Here is an 18,071-nt window from a genome sequence, read left to right as displayed (position 1 = left end):
CGGAAAATAAAAAGCAGTTTTCTTGCTGCAAATCAAAACATCGACCATGAAAATATATTCACTGCATTCTATTCCTCATGTGGAGTACAGTGAATATATTTTCATAGCAAAGACTTTTGTTTTGAACGAAAAAACTGCTTTCAAATGTTTGATGATGACGATGATTTCAATGACGAATTGTTCCACGTTAACATCGTACCACAGACAAACAGACGTAACACTCTTCAATACGGCTTGGCACATACATTTAACGATCAATTCAGATTTCATTTGATTTACGCGATCCTTCCACCAGAGGCGTTAGTGTTCGATCGCTTTGACGTTTGCCAGTGTACTCGTAGTGTGCGTGTTAGCAAACGTCAAATCAAAATCCATCATGGCCGACAGTGTCGCGCGCGGTTCTACCAACAGGTAGCAGTGTGCTCATGAAAAAGGCACCGGGCAAAAGTTTTTGATGAATTTCCTCTAAGAGTTACGTCTGTTTGTCTGTGATCGTACGTCAAATAAGCTACATGTTAGTGATACGCTCGCCACAGTTGCACATTTTTACAATATTATTCATGTCATACGATAAATTTACCTCAAACCTGCTGAAATAAAATGTTGATTAGCAGTACATTGAAACAAAATTAACAACAAAACACAAAAAAGCATCAAACTTTGATCTTGAAATATTTATAAATACGGTAAATATCAAGATCAAAACTTGATTTGGTAGATCTTACACCGCAACGCACCATTCTAAGGTGATCTACCCACGTTACGGTTTTTTTTCTCAATGTAACATACATATTCCAAAAAATCCAGCTTATTTGCAACAAATTTTGTTTAAAAAAACTGATTCACCTTTTTAGACTCCCTCTAGATTTGTGTCATTAGCATCATTTTGACTAGACTGTCGAGTCATCTAGAAAGTTGACCGTTAATTTTAGCATCTTTCGAGGAACATGCTTCTGGTAGCATGTTCTGTTCTGGTCTATAGCGGGTTAATTAACGAATGCAAACTCGTATCACGCGACAGCACCGTGACCTGCTCCAATCCAATACTATTTTATTTCGTGTTTATCACTGTCAAACTTAGGGTAAGAAATCAAGCTTTGAACTAGTCAAATTGTAATCTTAATTTGAACCATTTCAAAATTCATTAAAATCATACACTTTTTGGGCAAATCTTGTCCCAAAAAGGTTGGTAAATGGATTCTCGTAATATAACCTGGTAGAATTGACTTTAAAAGCATTGAATGAAGCGTTTTTTTTTTATTGAAAATAAGAAATTGAAAAATCACTGCGATTTCACCCATTTCCCCCCCAGAGGAAGCACATTTTCGGTGCACTCGTACAGCTCACGCATTGTATCACACGCAATAAGTTAATACGTTAATTGAAAGCAAATTTATCGTAGAATCGACTAACCGAATAATATGCCACATTATTTGTCATAAAATTATCAAATTTACGTAATTATTACTTGGAGAATCTTATCTTGAATTGAACCATTTGTAATCTAGATTTGAACTAGTGAGAGGGGGCGAGCTTCTAGTGTTGGCCTGCAGACTGCGCTAGTGGCTGCTTTGTTTACTCTTGGAAGATGAAAAATTCGAAATTTTGTTTCCAAATTTCTGAAGAATTCCGAACATTCTGAGTTGAAATTCCACTGCCTAATGAAACATAGTTATGAGAATTAGCAGATCCATGTGATTTTGGGTTGTTTAGCATGAAATTGGCTGTTGTGGGAATTGCTCGAGCTGCTGCCGCCAGTAGTTCAAATCTAGATTAAAATTGGTTCAAATTATGATTACGATGGTTCAAATTAAGATTAAAATCATTATTGACAAATAATTGAATTTTTCAATGAAATGTGGTGCAAATGTAAACTTTTTACCACTTTACGAAAAGCTAATACCTGTGTCTTTCATATACCTGAGACTTCACCGTAGTAAATTATTTCCATGTGGGTGAAAAAATCAGTCAAAATTCCTGATGCTTCAGAAAACCGCATTTTGGTTCAATTCATGATTACCTACCCTATTAATGATTTGTTCAAAGAAGCTCGAAATGATGCACAATAACACAGCGTAACAAAAATTGACTTTTGGTCTGTCTCAAAAGCAAACTTATGTGTCTCTGACAGATTTTGAGCCGCTGAATCCGAATTCGGGCTCAGATTTGCTCTAACACGTCACAATTTTGAGCTATACCTCAATTTATAAGGCCAAATATGCTATTTTGGGCTTTTTTGACTGCAAATCATTAACCTTCCAGGACGCGCGCCATCAAGCAACCGAAACTGCACCGCGCTCGCGCTGTATACGAAAAGCGAGGTTTTTTGGTGGTGTTGTACTTTTTACAACAGCGCGCGCGCTGAAGGGTTAAGCATGGAAATATTTTTTTAAACCAATCAAAGGAAAAATTGGTCAATTAACGTCTAAATTAACGACTCATGCAAAATATTTTATTTTACCAAATCGAATTTGATAGTTTTGAGCGATTTTTGTTAGGTACGATATTTCCCATACAAGTCACCCCCCAAAAGTTGCATGCAAGTTCACATACTGACATAAAATGCTTAAATCTATCAAATTTGATTTGGTAAAACGAAATATTTTGCATGAGTTGTTAATTTAGGTATTAATTGACCAACTTATCCATTGATTACTTAAAAATTATATTTCTATGCTTATTGGCTGGCAGCCAAAAAAGCCCAAAATCGCATATTTTGCCATATAAATTGAAGTATAGCTCAAAATTGTGACGTGCTGGAGCAAATCTGAGCCCGGATTCGGATTCAGCGGCCCAAAATCTGTCAGAGACACATAAGTTTGCTCTTGAGACAAAAAAATGTTGCGCTGTGTAATAGTAGTGCACAACCACCAATGTCAGAATGAAATTCTGCCGCTAACAAGATGTATTTATCATAATTAGTGATGTACCGAATAGTACTATTCGGCCTTCGGCCGAATACCGAATTTTTCAAATTTTATTATTCGGCGAAACGAATATTCGGTCAGATATTCGGCCGATTTTCTTCTTAAAAATCTCATGAAATTATTATGGATGGCAAGATCGTTTACAAGGAAGTACAATTTGACAGCCATGATCTTCAGAAACGTTTTTACATCACAGAAAAGGTAACTTTTCTCAAATAAAATGCCCCGAAAATCCCCTTTACAATTAATTGAATTCTTGATTCAGCGTGTTTTTGCTATGTTTAGTCATTATTCGGCCTATTCGGCATATTCGGCCGAATAAAACATTTAATATACGGCTAAACGAATATTCGGCAAAATCGAAAAAAGGCTGATATTCGGCCCGAATATTCGGCCGGCCGAATATTCGGTACATCACTAAACATAATAATGCCTTAACATCCAGTGGTCTTCAAGAAACTGAAACAATAATATGATTTAAGTAAATATTAAAGATGTGGCTGCGCAAGAATGTTTAGAAATCTCGTATTTTTTCCAACATTTAAAAACCTAACCGTTAAACCTTTTTTTATTTTTTTTCGGTGTAGAAACAGAATAATTCTTTACCTCGTTATATTCGTACATCAACGCCACTTTATTGACTAACTCTACTTAGCAAACTAATCTTTCCTCCTCCCCATTTAACAACGGGTGCTTACGGGTCACACTTGTTATCCTCGATATCATCAATCAGTTTATCGAGCTTACGCTGGATGTTCGGTGTTGGCTTCAAGTTTGGTTTTTTCGTAGCCTTTTTGCCCAGCGGTCCTTCATCATGTGGTTTGTCTTTGCCCTTTGGCATTTTACCCGGTGGTTTCTTGGTTGGACGTTTTCCAGGTTTTGCTGTTTTGGCAGCTCCACTAGGAGTGGTTCCAGCACCACCGCTTCCAGGTTCTCCCGGTTTACCGTTTTTACCTGTACTGGGTGTTGTTGTTCCAACAACGATTATTTCTTCTCCCAGTATGCCCGATTTACTGTCTTTATCTTCGCTAGGGGGTGTTTCAGGACTACCGAGTCCAGATTCTCCCGTTTTGCCAGGTGGAATTGGCTTGCCGTCTTTGTCTACACCAGGTTTTGTTCCAGGACCTGGTGGAATTGGTTTACCGTCTTTGTCTACACTAGGCTGTGTTCCAGGACCTGGTGGAAATGGTTTACCGTGTTTGTCTATACTAGGCTGTGTTCCAGGACCTGGTGGAATTGGCTTGCCATCTTTGTCTACACTTGGTTTTGTTCCAGGACCTGGTGGAATTGGCTTGCCGTCCTTGTCTACACTTGGTTTTGTTCCAGGACCAGATGGAATTGGCTTACCGTCTTTATCTACACTTGGCTTTGTTCCAGGATCTGCTGGAATCGGTTTACCGTCTTTGTCTATAGTTGGCTGTGTTCCAGGACCTGGTGGAATTGGCTTGCCATCTTTGTCTACACTTGGTTTTGTTCCAGGACCTGGTGGAATTGGCTTGCCGTCCTTGTCTACACTAGGTTGTGTTCCAGGACCAGATGGAATTGGCTTGCCGTCTTTATCTACACTAGGTTTTGTTCCAGGACCTGGTGGAATTGGCTTGCCGTCCTTGTCTACACTAGGTTTTGTTCCAGGACCCGGTGGAATTGGCTTACCGTCTTTATCTACAGTCGGTTTTGCTCCAGGGCCAGGTGGAATTGGCTTGCCGTCTTTGTCTACATTTGGTTTTGTTCCAGGACCACCGATTCCAGTTTCTCCTGAAGTGCCTGGTGGAATTGGTTTGCCGTCTTTATCTACAGCAGGTTTTGTTCCAGAACCAGGAGGAATTGGCTTACCGTCTTTGTCTACACTGGGTGTTGTTCCAGGACCTACTGGAATTGGTTTACCGTCTTTATCTACACTTGGTTTTGTTCCAGGATCTGCTGGAATCGGTTTACCGTCTTTGTCTACAGCTGGTTTTGCTCCAGGACCAGGTGGAATTGGCTTGCCGTCCTTGTCTACACTAGGTTTTGTTCCAGAACCCGGTGGAATTGGCTTACCGTCTTTATCTACAGTCGGTTTTGTTCCAGGACCACCGACTCCAGTTTCTCCTGAAGTGCCTGGTGGAATTGGCTTGCCGTCCTTGTCTACACTAGGTTTTGTTCCAGGACCTGGTGGAATTGGTTTACCGTCTTTATCTACACTAGGTTTTGCTCCAGGACCAGGTGGAATTGGCTTGCCGTCTTTATCTACACTTGGCTTAGTTCCAGGACCACCGGCTCCAGTTTCTCCTGAAGTGCCTGGTGGAATTGGTTTACCGTCTTTATCTACACTAGGCTTCGTTCCAGGACCTGGTGGAATTGGTTTGCCGTCTTTATCTACAGTAGGTTTTGCTCCAAGTCCAGGTGGAATTGGTTTACCGTCTTTGTCTACACTTGGCTTAGTTCCAGGACCACCGGCTCCAGTTTCTCCTGAAGTGCCTGGTGGAATTGGCTTATCGTCTTCATCTACACTAGGTTGTGTTCCAGGACCAGGAGGAATTGGCTTACCGTCTTTATCTACACTTGGCTTTGTTCCAGGACCTGGTGGAATTGGTTTACCGTCTTTGTCTACTGTCGGTTTTGCTCCAGGGCCAGGTGGAATTGGCTTGCCGTCTTTGTCTACAGTCGGTTTTGTTCCAGGACCACCGATTCCAGTTTCTGCTGAAGTGCCTGGTGGAATTGGTTTACCGTCTTTATCTACAGTAGGTTTTGTTCCAGGACCAGGAGGAATTGGCTTACCGTCTTTGTCTACACTGGGTGTTGTTCCAGGACCTACTGGAATTGGTTTACCGTCTTTGTCTACACTAGGTTTTGTTCCAGGACCCGGTGGAATTGGCTTACCGTCTTTATCTATAGTCGGTTTTGTTCCAGGACCACCGACTCCAGTTTCTCCTGAAGTGCCTGGTGGAATTGGCTTGCCGTCTTTATCTACACTTGGCTTCGTTCCAGGACCTGGTGGAATTGGTTTGCCGTCTTTGTCTACACTAGGTCTTGATTCAGGACCTGGTGGAATTGGTTTACCGTCTTTGTCTACACTTGGCTTAGTTCCAGGACCACCGGCTCCAGTTTCTCCTGAAGTGCCTGGTGGAATTGGCTTACCGTCTTTATCTACACTTGGCTTCGTTCCAGGACCTGAAGGAATTGGCTTGCCGTCTTTATCTACACTTGGCTTAGTTCCAGGACCACCGGCTCCAGTTTCTCCTGAAGTGCCTGGTGGAATTGGTTTACCGTCTTTATCTACAGTCGGTTTTGCTCCAGGGCCAGGTGGAATTGGCTTGCCGTCTTTGTCTACAGTCGGTTTTGTCCCAGGACCACCGACTCCAGTTTCTCCTGAAGTGCCTGGTGGAATTGGCTTGCCGTCCTTGTCTACACTAGGTTTTGTTCCAGGACCCGGTGGAATTGGCATACCGTCTTTATCTACACTGGGTTTTGTTCCTGGTGGAATCGGCCTATCGGTTGTCCCCACGCCCGGTTTGGGAGTTAAAGTTAGTTTCGGTGGAGGTGTCACTTCATGAACCCCAGGCGGCCAAGCCGGAGGTCTGCTGGGTTTGTTAGGGCATGCACAACACATGTCATTCCGGTCGGGAAAAATTGGTATATCGGAGGATCCATCGTCCGGTTTGAAAGGATAACACTCGTTTCCAACGTGCAAAGCAACTGGCCGAGGATACCATTGGCTTGGTTGTTTTTCTCCACCACCTTGTTCGAAAGAGATTTAAAACACAGATCAGTCTACAACTTCTGGAACTGCATCGATGAAGGATGCCTTACATTGTCCATCCCATTTTAGGTAACCATCAGCATCTATAAACAGTGGAACAAAAACCAAAAATAAGAACTGCACGACAAACTGACTAAACATTTCTAAGGGAACAGAATTTGCTGACAAGCGTCCCCAGAGCTTAAATGGGTTTTCGATAATGAAATCTAATTTTGTTTCTTAAAATGTTTTGTAAACATACCCAACTAGCTGATAAGCTTACTTTCCCGTTTCAGTAGTTTGCATAATTGCAATAACAGCTTCTTTTGCTTCCGTTTTCTTATCTTTCAGGGTCCACCACCGCCGGTTCCAATGCAGCCAGGAGGTCCCCCAGGTCCAGGTCCAAACATGGGTCCCGGAGGTCCCAACATGATGCCCGGTGGACCGCCACCTCCACCCGGTCAAGAGAATCTAAACGCTCTCCAGCGAGCCATCGATTCCATGGAGGAGAAAGGTCTCCAGGAAGATCCGCGCTATTCGCAACTGTTGGCCCTACGTGCCACGTCGAAGCAGCAGAACTTGAACGCTTCTCAACTGCATCAACTTCGCGGTCAAATCATGGCCTACCGTTTGTTGGCACGTCATCAGCCCATTAGTAAGCAGCTTGCGTCCCAGATTCAAGCTCAGCGGTCCGACGGAACACCCCCGCAATGCCCAACGCCACCGGCCAGTCCGTATCCGGGAGGTCCACAAGGAGGACCATCTCCACAACCGGGAATGCAACAGCAGCAACCGCCTCAACCCGGTCCTCCACAAGGACCACCGCAGGGTCCTCCGGGTGTACCAACCGGCAAAGTCGGTCCTCCGGAACCGGGTAAACCTGCTACCGGTGGAATGCCACCAAGCCAGAGCCCCATGCCAGGAATGACTATGGGAGGTCAACAACCTCCTCATCAGCAGCAAATGGGACCCGGTCAACCACAGCGACCCAGTTCTCAAGGACCCGCTGGAGCAGGGCCTCGCCCTGCTGCTCAAGCACCCGCTGTTCAACCCATCCAGAAGCAGAACCGCGTCACAACCGTCGCCAAACCGGTTGGTCTAGATCCGATCATCATTCTGCAAGAACGCGAGAATCGAATGGCTGCCCGAATCGCTCTAAGAATGGAGGAACTCAGCAACCTTCCCGCCATGATGCCGGAAGATCTCCGGATCCAGGCTCAGATCGAGCTCCGGGCCTTGCGAGTTCTAAACTTCCAACGTCAGCTCCGATCGGAAATTGTCCAATGTACCAGACGGGACACAACGCTGGAGACGGCCGTCAACGTCAAGGCTTACAAGCGTACCAAGCGCCAAGGATTACGTGAAGCCCGAGCCACCGAAAAGCTTGAGAAACAGCAAAAGCTAGAAGCTGAAAGGAAGCGCCGTCAAAAGCACCAGGAGTTCCTCGCTTTAGTCCTTCAGCACGGCAAGGACTTCAAGGAGTACCACCGGAACAATGTGGCCAAGCTGGGTCGGTTGAACAAGGCCATCATGAACTACCATGCCAACGCCGAACGAGAACAGAAGAAAGAACAGGAACGTATCGAGAAGGAACGTATGCGTCGTCTGATGGCCGAGGACGAAGAGGGCTACCGAAAGCTTATCGATCAGAAGAAGGACAAGCGTCTGGCGTTCCTGCTGTCGCAAACCGACGAGTACATTGGCAACCTGACCGAGATGGTCAAGCAGCACAAGGTGGACCAGAAGAAGAAGAAAGACGACGAGGAACAGCGGAAACGCCGCAGGAAGCGCATGGTGCTGGAGAGCGGCGACATCCAGCATCTGGATACGGACTGCGAGGCGCACGATTGTCGCGTCACGGTGGTTGAAACGGCTTCCGGCAAGACGATCGCCGGCGATGATGCTCCGTTTTTGCGCGATTTGTACAACTGGTTGCAGGTAAGTGTCACTTCAGTAGTCATTCTTCGTCACTCCGAATAAAATTCTGCGAGTAATTTTGAGAATGATTCCGGGAAAACTTCTGGAAGAACTCTGTTAAAAAGCTCAGAGCTCAGATTACCAGTTGCAATCACCTTGTCGCTTCATCAGCCAATCGAACACTTATTTTTGAAACTATTTTTTTTTAAGATCCACCCCGGATGGGAGTACGTCATTTCGGAAGACGAGGACGACGACGACGATGAGGATTCCGATGAGAAGAAAAAGAAGAAGGTTGAAGATGATCTCTCGGATGAGAACAAGACCAAGGAGGTCATCCAGAAGGCCAAGGTCGAAGACGATGAATACAAGACCGAGGAGCAGACCTACTACAGCATTGCGCACACAGTTCACGAGAAGGTCACCGAACAAGCCTCGATTCTGGTGAACGGTAAACTGAAGGAATACCAGATCAAGGGTCTGGAGTGGCTGGTCTCGTTGTTCAACAACAATCTGAACGGAATCCTGGCCGATGAGATGGGTCTGGGTAAGACTATTCAAACCATTGCTTTGGTGACCTATCTGATGGAGAAGAAGAAGAACAACGGTCCGTACTTGATCATCGTTCCGTTGTCCACACTGTCCAATTGGGTGTTGGAATTTGAGAAGTGGGCTCCCGCTGTCGGAGTGGTGGCCTACAAGGGATCTCCGGCAGGTCGCCGTGCTGTCCAAAATCAGATGAAGGCCACCAAGTTCAACGTTTTGCTGACCACATACGAATACGTCATCAAAGATAAGTCCGTGCTGGCCAAGATCTCCTGGAAGTACATGATCATCGACGAAGGTCACCGTATGAAGAACCACCACTGCAAGCTGACCCAAGTCTTGAACACTCATTACATAGCTCCGCACCGGTTGCTCCTGACCGGAACTCCGCTTCAGAACAAACTTCCGGAGTTGTGGGCTCTACTTAACTTCCTCTTACCATCTATCTTCAAATCCGTATCAACCTTTGAGCAGTGGTTCAATGCTCCGTTTGCCACTACAGGTGAAAAGGTCGAATTGAACGAGGAAGAAACCATTCTCATCATCCGTCGTCTGCACAAGGTGTTGCGTCCTTTCCTGCTACGTCGTCTAAAGAAGGAAGTCGAGTCGCAGCTGCCGGACAAGGTCGAGTACATCGTCAAGTGCGACATGTCTGGATTACAGCGCGTTCTGTATAAGCACATGCAGAGTAAGGGTGTTCTACTCACGGATGGTTCCGAGAAGGGCAACAAGGGCAAGGGAGGAGCCAAGGCCCTGATGAACACGATCGTCCAGCTGCGAAAGCTGTGCAACCATCCGTTCATGTTCCAGCACATCGAAGAGAAGTACTGCGACCACATTGGAGGTCATGGCACTGTTTCCGGTCCGGATTTGTACCGTGCTTCCGGCAAGTTCGAACTGCTTGATAGAATTCTGCCCAAGCTGAAGGCCTCCGGACATCGCGTGTTGCTGTTCTGTCAGATGACCCAGTGCATGACCATCATCGAAGATTATCTGTCGTGGCGTGGATTCGGATACCTCCGGTTGGACGGTACTACCAAGGCGGAGGAACGTGGAGATTTGCTGAAGAAGTTCAACTGTAAGAACTCGGAATACTTTGTGTTCCTGCTCTCCACCCGTGCCGGTGGTTTGGGTCTGAATCTGCAGACGGCCGATACAGTCGTCATTTTCGATTCGGATTGGAATCCGCATCAGGATTTGCAGGCGCAGGATCGTGCCCATCGTATCGGTCAGCGGAACGAGGTGCGCGTGTTGCGTCTCATGACCGTCAACTCGGTGGAGGAACGTATTTTGGCCGCTGCCAGGTAAGTTGATTTTCCAGAATGAGGCACTTCCCTAGAACGGAATATTTCCTTCTTTCCGGGAAGTGACATTCCTGGAAATTTAATCCCGAATCAGACTGAACCTTATTTATTCACATTTTAATGCCTTTTTTTTTGTTTCGCCAGGTACAAGCTGAACATGGACGAAAAAGTCATCCAGGCCGGTATGTTCGATCAGAAGTCTACCGGTAGCGAACGGCAGCAGTTCTTGCAGAGCATTCTGCACCAGGACGAGATGGACGAGGAAGAGGAAAATGAAGTGCCCGAAGATGAGATGATCAATCTGATGATTTCCCGCAACGACGATGAGCTGGAGCTGTTCAAGAAAATGGACGCCGAACGAAAAGCGGAAGAGGTCAAGCCGCGCTTGATCGAGGAATCGGAACTGCCCGATTGGTTGGTCAAGGAAGAGGAGGAAGTCGATCGGTGGGATTACGAAGAGGACAACTCCATCCTGGGCCGAGGTTCGCGTCAGCGCAAGGAAGTTGACTACACGGACAGTTTGACCGAGAAGGAATGGCTCAAGGCCATCGATGACGGTGCCGATTTTGACGAGGAACTCGAGGAAGAAGAACGCGAGAAGAAGCGCAAGGGTCGTAAGCGCAAGAGCCGTCGCGAAGACTCCGATGACGAAAGTGTCATTTCTACGGTGACGAAACGTAGGAAGGGAACCACCGCTCCCAAGGTCAAAAAACAGATGAAGAAGGTCATCGATGCCGTCATCAAGTACTGCGATCCGGACGGCCGTGTCCTGAGTGAGCCTTTCATGAGACTTCCTTCGCGAAGGGATCTCCCTGACTACTACGAAGTCATTAAGCGACCAATCGACATCAAGAAAATCGTAACTCGAATCGAAGAGGCCAAGTACGCCGATTTCGCCGATCTGGAAAAGGACTTCTTCCAACTTTGCCAGAACGCTCAGATCTACAACGAGGAGGCTTCCCTCATCTACGAGGACAGCTTGGAACTGCAGCAGATTTTCAGCACCTCGAAGCAGCGGGTCCTGGAGGCAGCCGACGAGGAGGATTCCGATGACGATGGTAACTATGCTTCCCTCCCCCAGAAAAGTTGGCAAGTCGTTGACAACCTTTCCCTCCCCATTGCAGACGATGACAACTCGGACGAGGAATCCGGCAGCGTCAAGATGAAGCTGAAGATCTCCAAAGCCGGAACGTCGTCCTCTTCGTCGATGTCGGCGTCGAAGCCGAAGGGAACGCCCGGACGCAGGAAACGCTCCCAGAAGAAGTACACCATCTCGGATGACGATGACGACGATATGGATTAGAGGGCTTAGTTTTAGGGTCTTATTTTAAGAAATGGCGTTGCATGCCGCGTATTTAATCAACAGAACGTAATATTGTATGTGTGTAGGATGTAACGTTTACTAATCGTGGATACAATTAGCTTGGGTTCTCATGATACGAAAACAAACCCTGCAGTTCTATGAAATTGATTCCTTATTAAGATCTTAAACCATGCACTAGAAATCAGTTTAATATATTATGTAGTATCAAATGATCATCAAATTTGGCAGTTGCACATGCATTGATCTTTATATAAAACATAACATTATCAAGAAAGATGTTAAACGCTACGACTTGATGTCTATGCGTTTTCTCCAATGTATTACACACAATAGCTGACAGGTTAGGCGTCTAAAATAATTGGAAAATTACTAGATGAAACAAGGCTAGGAAATTGAAGGTGTTACTTGATTGCATCCGAAACCTTCGTCTTCATCCTGGCATCCAAAGGCTGAATTTGTTATGCTGCATTGCGTCAACTATACCTTAAAAGCCGTCGAAACATCGCCCCGACATTTCGAGTCCGAAACACTACAAGTCCATCGTACCCCGAGTTGGGCGACACAATACGGATAACTGTCAACTAAACCCTACAAATGCTAATTTTATTTTCCGCATCGAGCCCCACATTTGGGAACTAATGGGATACAAAAAGTAAAATGGAGCATTACAAATGCACAGACAAAATACAAACATGCAACACATAACATAAATTGTGCGCAGTCATCTAAATAGATAACGAAGTCCAATCCCAAGATGACGAGGTTTCATTATTGTCCTTGGTCCATCAGTCAAGCCTGTAATCGTATTTCTTCAGGCGGACTGCCTTCTTGCTCGCAGCGTCTGTTGCTTGCATAGCTTGAGGTGGCTTGAGTTTGGTCTAGGAGTCTAGGAGGAGGGCATTCTGATTCGGGCAACAACATAAAACTGTCTTTTATATGATGTCTGTGCTGCCGGTGGAAGCATATTTGTCCTATGTGCATTTTTGGCAATATTGAGATTTTGCAGCTTATGAACATGATTCATAGTGTACTATCATATAGGGAAATAAAAACAGTTAGTTTGTTCCTAAAATTGTCGAAAAAATACATCGCCGATTTGTCACATTCTAAAAAGTGGACGCATAAGCGTCACGTTTCATAGTAAATCCTATGGAACATTAAAATCACTATAAAACAAAAAATAATGCTCAAATTCAAAATTGGTCGATGTTATAACACGATTCAGCACTTATGCGTCATAGTTGAGGCAATTTACTTTTTTGAACTTTGGACGCGATTTTCTCGATTGTCTGTTTTTGCACATGGGACAATTATGCGTCCACCGGCAGTGTGCTAGGAGACGACTTGTGTGTTTTGTACTGGAGCGCTACAGATGCACATCAAAGTTCATGGACAGATGTACAAACTACAGTATATTATGTTTCCAGTTCAAAACCGAATTAGCGACATTTTTTCTTTTACTTCCGCTGCTTTTATCTTGCGTTAAACACAATGTCGGAAGTGGGGCGCTGTATTGAGTACCAGGTGTACAATACAGTGCCCCACTTCCGACATTGTGTTTAACGCAAGATAAAAGCAGCGGAAGTAAAAGAAAAAATGTCGCTAATTCGGTTTTGAACTGGAAACATAATAACATACAATACATAATAAACTAACGAAATGTTCACAACATTTTACAAACGTAACTTTCCCTCTTAATAAGTAAGAACAATATTAAGTGTTGTGTTCCGTCTGTGGGCTGCAAAACGACGAGTCGATAAGGAGAGCGTTCAACATAGCTCTGGTTCTCACAAGCTCCTATCTCATGCTTCCACGGATCAAGCGATGACAAAGGCCGCCAGCTAAGTGTTGTGTGTTTAGCTGGTAGTGCAGCCGGGGCACTGTTGTCCTTCTGACTTCAGCTAGATTGAGGAGGTACGACCCGAGCGTCTGTTTACCAAGGAAGTGCGGCTCAAACAGCGTCTGTTCTGGCATCCAGCGGCTGAGTAAGAAACGCTGCATCAAGCCCAGCTGGATCCAAGGTGGTAGCCCCATTAGCGTGGTCGTGCCAGTGTTGGTTGGGACGTTAAACAGAACTGGCACGATGGTCCTCCGGCGAGACAGGAGTTTTGGCGTAGGCTCAATAAGCCACCCGTAAAAATCCTCATTGCGAATAACATAAGAGAAAATACGACTCGATACAATCGGCAAAGACCCACGCGACGAAAAAAGGACTACGATTGGAAACTTGGAACATGGAATTGCAAGTCACTAGGTTTTGCAGGATGTGACAGGATAATCTACGATGAATTACATCTCATTTTTTGTGTTGATCCGGTGTTACACAAATCTGCGTGAAAATTCTTTTGTCTTTTCGGTCGCTGCGTGAAAGTTACTCGTGCACTGTGTTGTTTCATTTAAGGGTGTATACAACTACCGCTCTGGGTTGAACAGCGTCGGTCAAAGAGGAGCAAATTTTGCTTCGTCCAGGGGAAAACGCTTCATTTTGCAAGCACTGAAGGATGTGCATGTGCATGAAAAAAGCGTTCCACGCGTAGTTAGCGCAAACATACGATGCTTGCTCGCCGCGTGACGTGAAAATCGTTGTAGGCGACATGAACGCGCAGGTAGGAAGGGAGGAAATGTACAGACCGGTAATCGGGCGAAACAGCCTGCACGCCGTATCGAATGATAATGGCCAGCGATGCGTAAACTTTGCAACCTCCCGTGGTATGGTAGACCGAAGCATCTTCTTCCTCTGCAAAGATATCCACAAAGCCACCTGGAGATCACTCGACCATGAAACAGGAAACCAAATCAACCACGTTCTAATCGACGGTAAATTCTTCTCGGATATAACCAATGTCCGCACATACCGCACTGCGAATATAGATTCGGATCACTACTTAGTCGCTGTATGCATGCGCTCAAAACTTTTGACAGTTATCACCACGCGTCGAAGTCAAACGCCGCGGCTCAACATCGAGCAGCTGCGAAACGCAGAAGTGGCTCAAGACTACGCGCAGCAGTTAGCAGTGGCCCTATACCAACGGAAGAGCAGCTTGGCGCAGCTACACTTGAAGATGGCTAGAGGGACATCCGATCCGCCATAGGTAGTACCTCGGCTACAGCACTAGGCATCCCGACTCCGAATCACAGAAACGACGGCGAATGTGAACAGTTGAAAAACGAGAAGAATGCAGCATGGGCGAGAATGCTGCAACACCGTACGAGAGCGAATGAGGCACGTTACAGACAGGCGCGGAACAGGCAGAACTCAGTCTTCCGGATGAAGAAGCGCCAGCAGGAAGAACGAGATCGCGAAGCGATGGAAGAGCTGTACCGCGCTAAGGACACACGAAAGTTCTACGAGAAGCTGAATCGTTCGCGCAGAGGCTTTGTGTCACAAGCCGACATGTGCCGAGATAATCACGGGAATATTCTCTCGAGCGAGCGTGAGGTGGTCGAGAGGTGGCGGCAGCATTACGATGAGTACCTCAATGGCGACGTTGCAAGTACCGAAGGTGGCGTGGTAACAGATCTTGGGAGTATGTGCACAGGACGAAAGACTTCCGGCCCCTGACCTCCAAGAGATTGAGAAGGAGGTTGGCCAGTTGAAAAACAACAAAGCCGCTGGAGCAGATCAACTACCAAGCGAGCTTCTAAAATACGGTGGAGAAGCACTGGTGAGAGCACTACACTGGGAAGTATTACCGGAGGAGTGGATGGAAGGTATCGTGTGTCCCATCTACAAAAAGGGCGACAAGTTGGATTGCGGGAACTACCGCGCGATCACACTACTGAGCGCTGCCTACAAGATACTCTCACAAATTTTATGCCGCCGTCTATCACCGAGTTCGTGGAGCAATATCAGGCTGGATTCATGGGTGAACGCGCTCGACCAGATGTTCGCCATCCGCCAGGTGTTGCAGAAATGCCGCGAATACAACGTGCCCACACATCACTTGTTCATCGATTTCAAATCGGCGTATGATACAATCGATCGAGAACAGCTATGGCAGATTATGCACGAATACGGATTCCCGGATAAACTGATACGATTGATCAAGGCGACGATGGATCGAGTGATGTGCGTAGTTCGAGTATCAGGGACACTCTCGAGTCCCTTCGAATCTCGCAGAGGATTACGGCAAGGTGATGGTCTTTCGTGCTTGCTGTTCAACATTGCGTTAGAAGGTGTAATAAGGAGAGCGGGGATAAACACGAGTGGAACGGTTTTCAAAAAGTCCGTTCAGCTGCTTGGTTTCGCTGATGATATTGATATTATTGCTCGTAAATTTGCAACGATGGCGGAAACGTACATCCGACTAAAGAGTGAAGCTAGGCGAATCGGATTAGTCATTAATGTGTCGAAGACAAAGTACATGATGGCAAAGGGCTCCAGGGAAGAATCACCGCGCCAGCCATCCCGAATTTATATATACGGTGATGAAATCGAGGCGGTTGAAGAATACGCGTACTTGGGCTCACGGGTGACCGCCGACAACGACACCAGCAAAGAAATTCAGACACGCATTGTGGTAGGAAATTGAGCTTCCTCTGGACTTCGCAGAACTCTACGATCGAACATTCACCGTCACACGAAGTTAACTATCTACAAAACGCTGATTAGACCGGTAGTCCTCTATGGGCACGAATTATGGGTTATATGTCCAGAGGACCAACGCGCCCTTGAAGTTTGCGAACGGAAGATGTTGCGTACCATCTACGGCAGTGTGCAGATGGAAGACGGGACTTGGAGAAGGCGAATCAATACCGCGAAAATCGGGAGGCTACTGTGGGCGGGTCATGCCATCAGGATGTCGGATAACAACACGATTAAAATGGTTCTCGAGAGTAACCCGACCAGTAGAAAACGATCAAATGGAAAACGATTTGTGGAACCTTCGCCAGAGACGCACAGCCATGAACCGAGTCGAATGGAGACGATTTCTACGTACAGCAGAGGAAACTCAGGCTTTCTGACCGTTAAGGTAAGGCAAGTAATTTAGCTTCTTGTTTGAAATGGACGTGATAGATAAATTAAATGGATTTATACGGACTACTTACTACGATTTTTATTCAGTGCTTCAATCTCCAGTTTTAGCTTCCGTTTCTGCAGTCTTAGCAATTCAGTTTCCTCCCTGAGCTTATCCCTCCGGGCCCGTAAAACTTCAAGCTGCGCCCTCACCAGTCTATTATTGGAACCACATGCAAAACACGATGGAGCTTTCCACCTTGTCCTGTTTCGTCTTTCCAGATGGGTTGGTGTGAACTTTGCTGATGATAGTGGTAACGGTACTTCTTCCTCGCGTGGGAAATCACCCAGAATCTCTATCACATACTCATGATTGCCATCGGCGGCATGAATTTCCTCCGCGACTTCTTCACCTCTTTGAGAATTGCCTTCATCAAACTCATCCATGAGCCGTTCTTCGACCATTTCAGAAGCGACGCTTTCCGGTTCCGAAACATCCAAAGTGGCGGTGATTTCGTTCGCTCTTTCAAGCGACTTAATCGGAATCGATCCTCGATGCTGGCTTATGTACTTAATCAGTTGGGAAGTGAGTTCGGCCGTTTTACTCGAATCCGAATTGGAATCTATCAGTTGGATGTTTTTTCTCAGCGATGCCACCAGGTTACAGAGGTCCTTGGTGGTCAAGTCCTTACCATCTTTCAGCCGTACGTACTCCCGAATCAACTTCTTATCGACATTGTGTAGCAAAAGCAGATTCACTTCCTGTTTCATATCGGATGAGAGCTTTTTGGTGTGGGCAAGATTCTTCGTTGCTTCCTCGTTTATGTCGTGGTTGTGGATGTTCGAAACGGACATCACTATCAACTTTTGGCCACATTTGGATGCACGTAAAGCGATGTACGCCGGGCAGTCATTTCGGATCGATTGGCGCCTGAAAGCAGGAAATGAATGAGCAACAAAAAAAAATCAAAACGAAACAAAACTTACAGCTTCTTTGCTCCATTGGATTTCCGTTCAAATTTCTGTCCCCCAAATATGCAGGAGTACCGGACCGAATAGTACCGCAGTGCGGGAGCAATGGGGCGCGCAGTTTTGAGAGCCGCCCCTTCGATGGTCCGTGAATCCCGACGCCAATAGTACACCAGGTCCTTGGAGCTGTGCTGTTCCAACTTGGTCAAAAACTCGTCATAGCTGTTGAAGCTTTCGTTCGGCCGAAAGCAGTGCTCACTTTGGATTTTGACCAGCTGGTCGTTGTTGGCCATTTTTGAGAATTTAAATCTGCGCGCGCCGCGAGTCCGTCCGCATCTCGGTTGAGATTCTGCTCACAAAACAGGCTGTTTATGAAAACCACTGTGAAGTGAAGCGAGTTGGCAGTGTG

At 46.0% G+C, this 18,071-nt stretch overlaps 3 protein-coding genes across 6 annotated transcripts in view; 1 reads left to right on the top strand and 2 right to left on the bottom strand.

Moving 5' to 3' along the window:
* Positions 1–12,128, top strand: part of LOC109428932 (ATP-dependent helicase brm) — a 33,244-nt gene extending 21,116 nt beyond the window's left edge. Inside the window, exons 2-5 of the mRNA XM_062855293.1 lie at positions 6,997–8,583; positions 8,773–10,412; positions 10,557–11,470; positions 11,537–12,128. Of these exons, the coding sequence (XP_062711277.1) occupies positions 6,997–8,583; positions 8,773–10,412; positions 10,557–11,470; positions 11,537–11,715 (4,320 nt within the window). The 3' untranslated portion in view covers positions 11,716–12,128. The remainder of the gene's footprint in view (positions 1–6,996; positions 8,584–8,772; positions 10,413–10,556; positions 11,471–11,536) is intronic.
* On the bottom strand, positions 3,525–6,907 carry LOC115267742 (basic proline-rich protein). 4 transcript variants are annotated; one of them, XM_062855295.1, is made up of 3 exons: positions 6,717–6,907; positions 6,000–6,644; positions 3,525–5,897 (listed from the first exon to the last, which is right to left on the bottom strand). In XM_062855295.1, the coding sequence occupies exons 1-3, from the start codon at positions 6,805–6,807 to the stop codon at positions 3,622–3,624; spliced, it is 3,012 nt and encodes a 1,003-aa protein (XP_062711279.1). In that variant the 5' UTR covers positions 6,808–6,907; the 3' UTR covers positions 3,525–3,621. The 4 variants fall into 4 exon arrangements, with proteins under 4 accessions (XP_062711279.1, XP_062711278.1, XP_029730815.2 ...); XM_062855294.1 differs by having other exon boundaries at positions 3,525–5,384; positions 5,487–6,644; positions 6,717–6,906; XM_062855296.1 differs by having other exon boundaries at positions 3,526–5,384; positions 5,898–6,644; positions 6,717–6,902.
* A 4,649-nt stretch (positions 12,129–16,777) lies between the features above and the next one.
* LOC109408726 (uncharacterized) lies at positions 16,778–18,008 on the bottom strand. The gene is made up of 2 exons (XM_019682092.3): positions 17,681–18,008; positions 16,778–17,624 (listed from the first exon to the last, which is right to left on the bottom strand). Exons 1-2 carry the CDS (start codon positions 17,953–17,955, stop codon positions 16,778–16,780), a joined length of 1,122 nt encoding a protein of 373 aa, XP_019537637.3. The 5' UTR covers positions 17,956–18,008.
* Between the last annotated feature and the right edge of the window lie 63 nt (positions 18,009–18,071).

This window comes from Aedes albopictus, chromosome 3 (assembly GCF_035046485.1).
Source record: "Aedes albopictus strain Foshan chromosome 3, AalbF5, whole genome shotgun sequence".
Lineage (NCBI taxonomy): Eukaryota > Metazoa > Arthropoda > Insecta > Diptera > Culicidae > Aedes > Aedes albopictus.
Note: the sequence above shows the minus strand (reverse complement) of the source record. Positions and strands in the feature narration are given on the sequence as shown.

What these genes read in the sequence shown, in the direction of transcription:
- LOC115267742 (XM_029874955.2), bottom strand. Translation starts at nt 6,807, where the DNA reads ATGTTTAGTCAGTTTGTCGTGCAGTTCTTATTTTTGGTTTTTGTTCCA. An exon ending in CCTAAAATGGGATGGACAAT is followed by an intron (nt 6,645 to 6,716) that starts GTAAGGCATCCT and finishes CTTTCGAACAAG; the next exon opens with GTGGTGGAGAAAAACAACCA.
- LOC109408726 (XM_019682092.3), bottom strand. Translation starts at nt 17,955, where the DNA reads ATGGCCAACAACGACCAGCTGGTCAAAATCCAAAGTGAGCACTGCTTT. An exon ending in TCCAATGGAGCAAAGAAGCT is followed by an intron (nt 17,625 to 17,680) that starts GTAAGTTTTGTT and finishes TCCTGCTTTCAG; the next exon opens with GCGCCAATCGATCCGAAATG.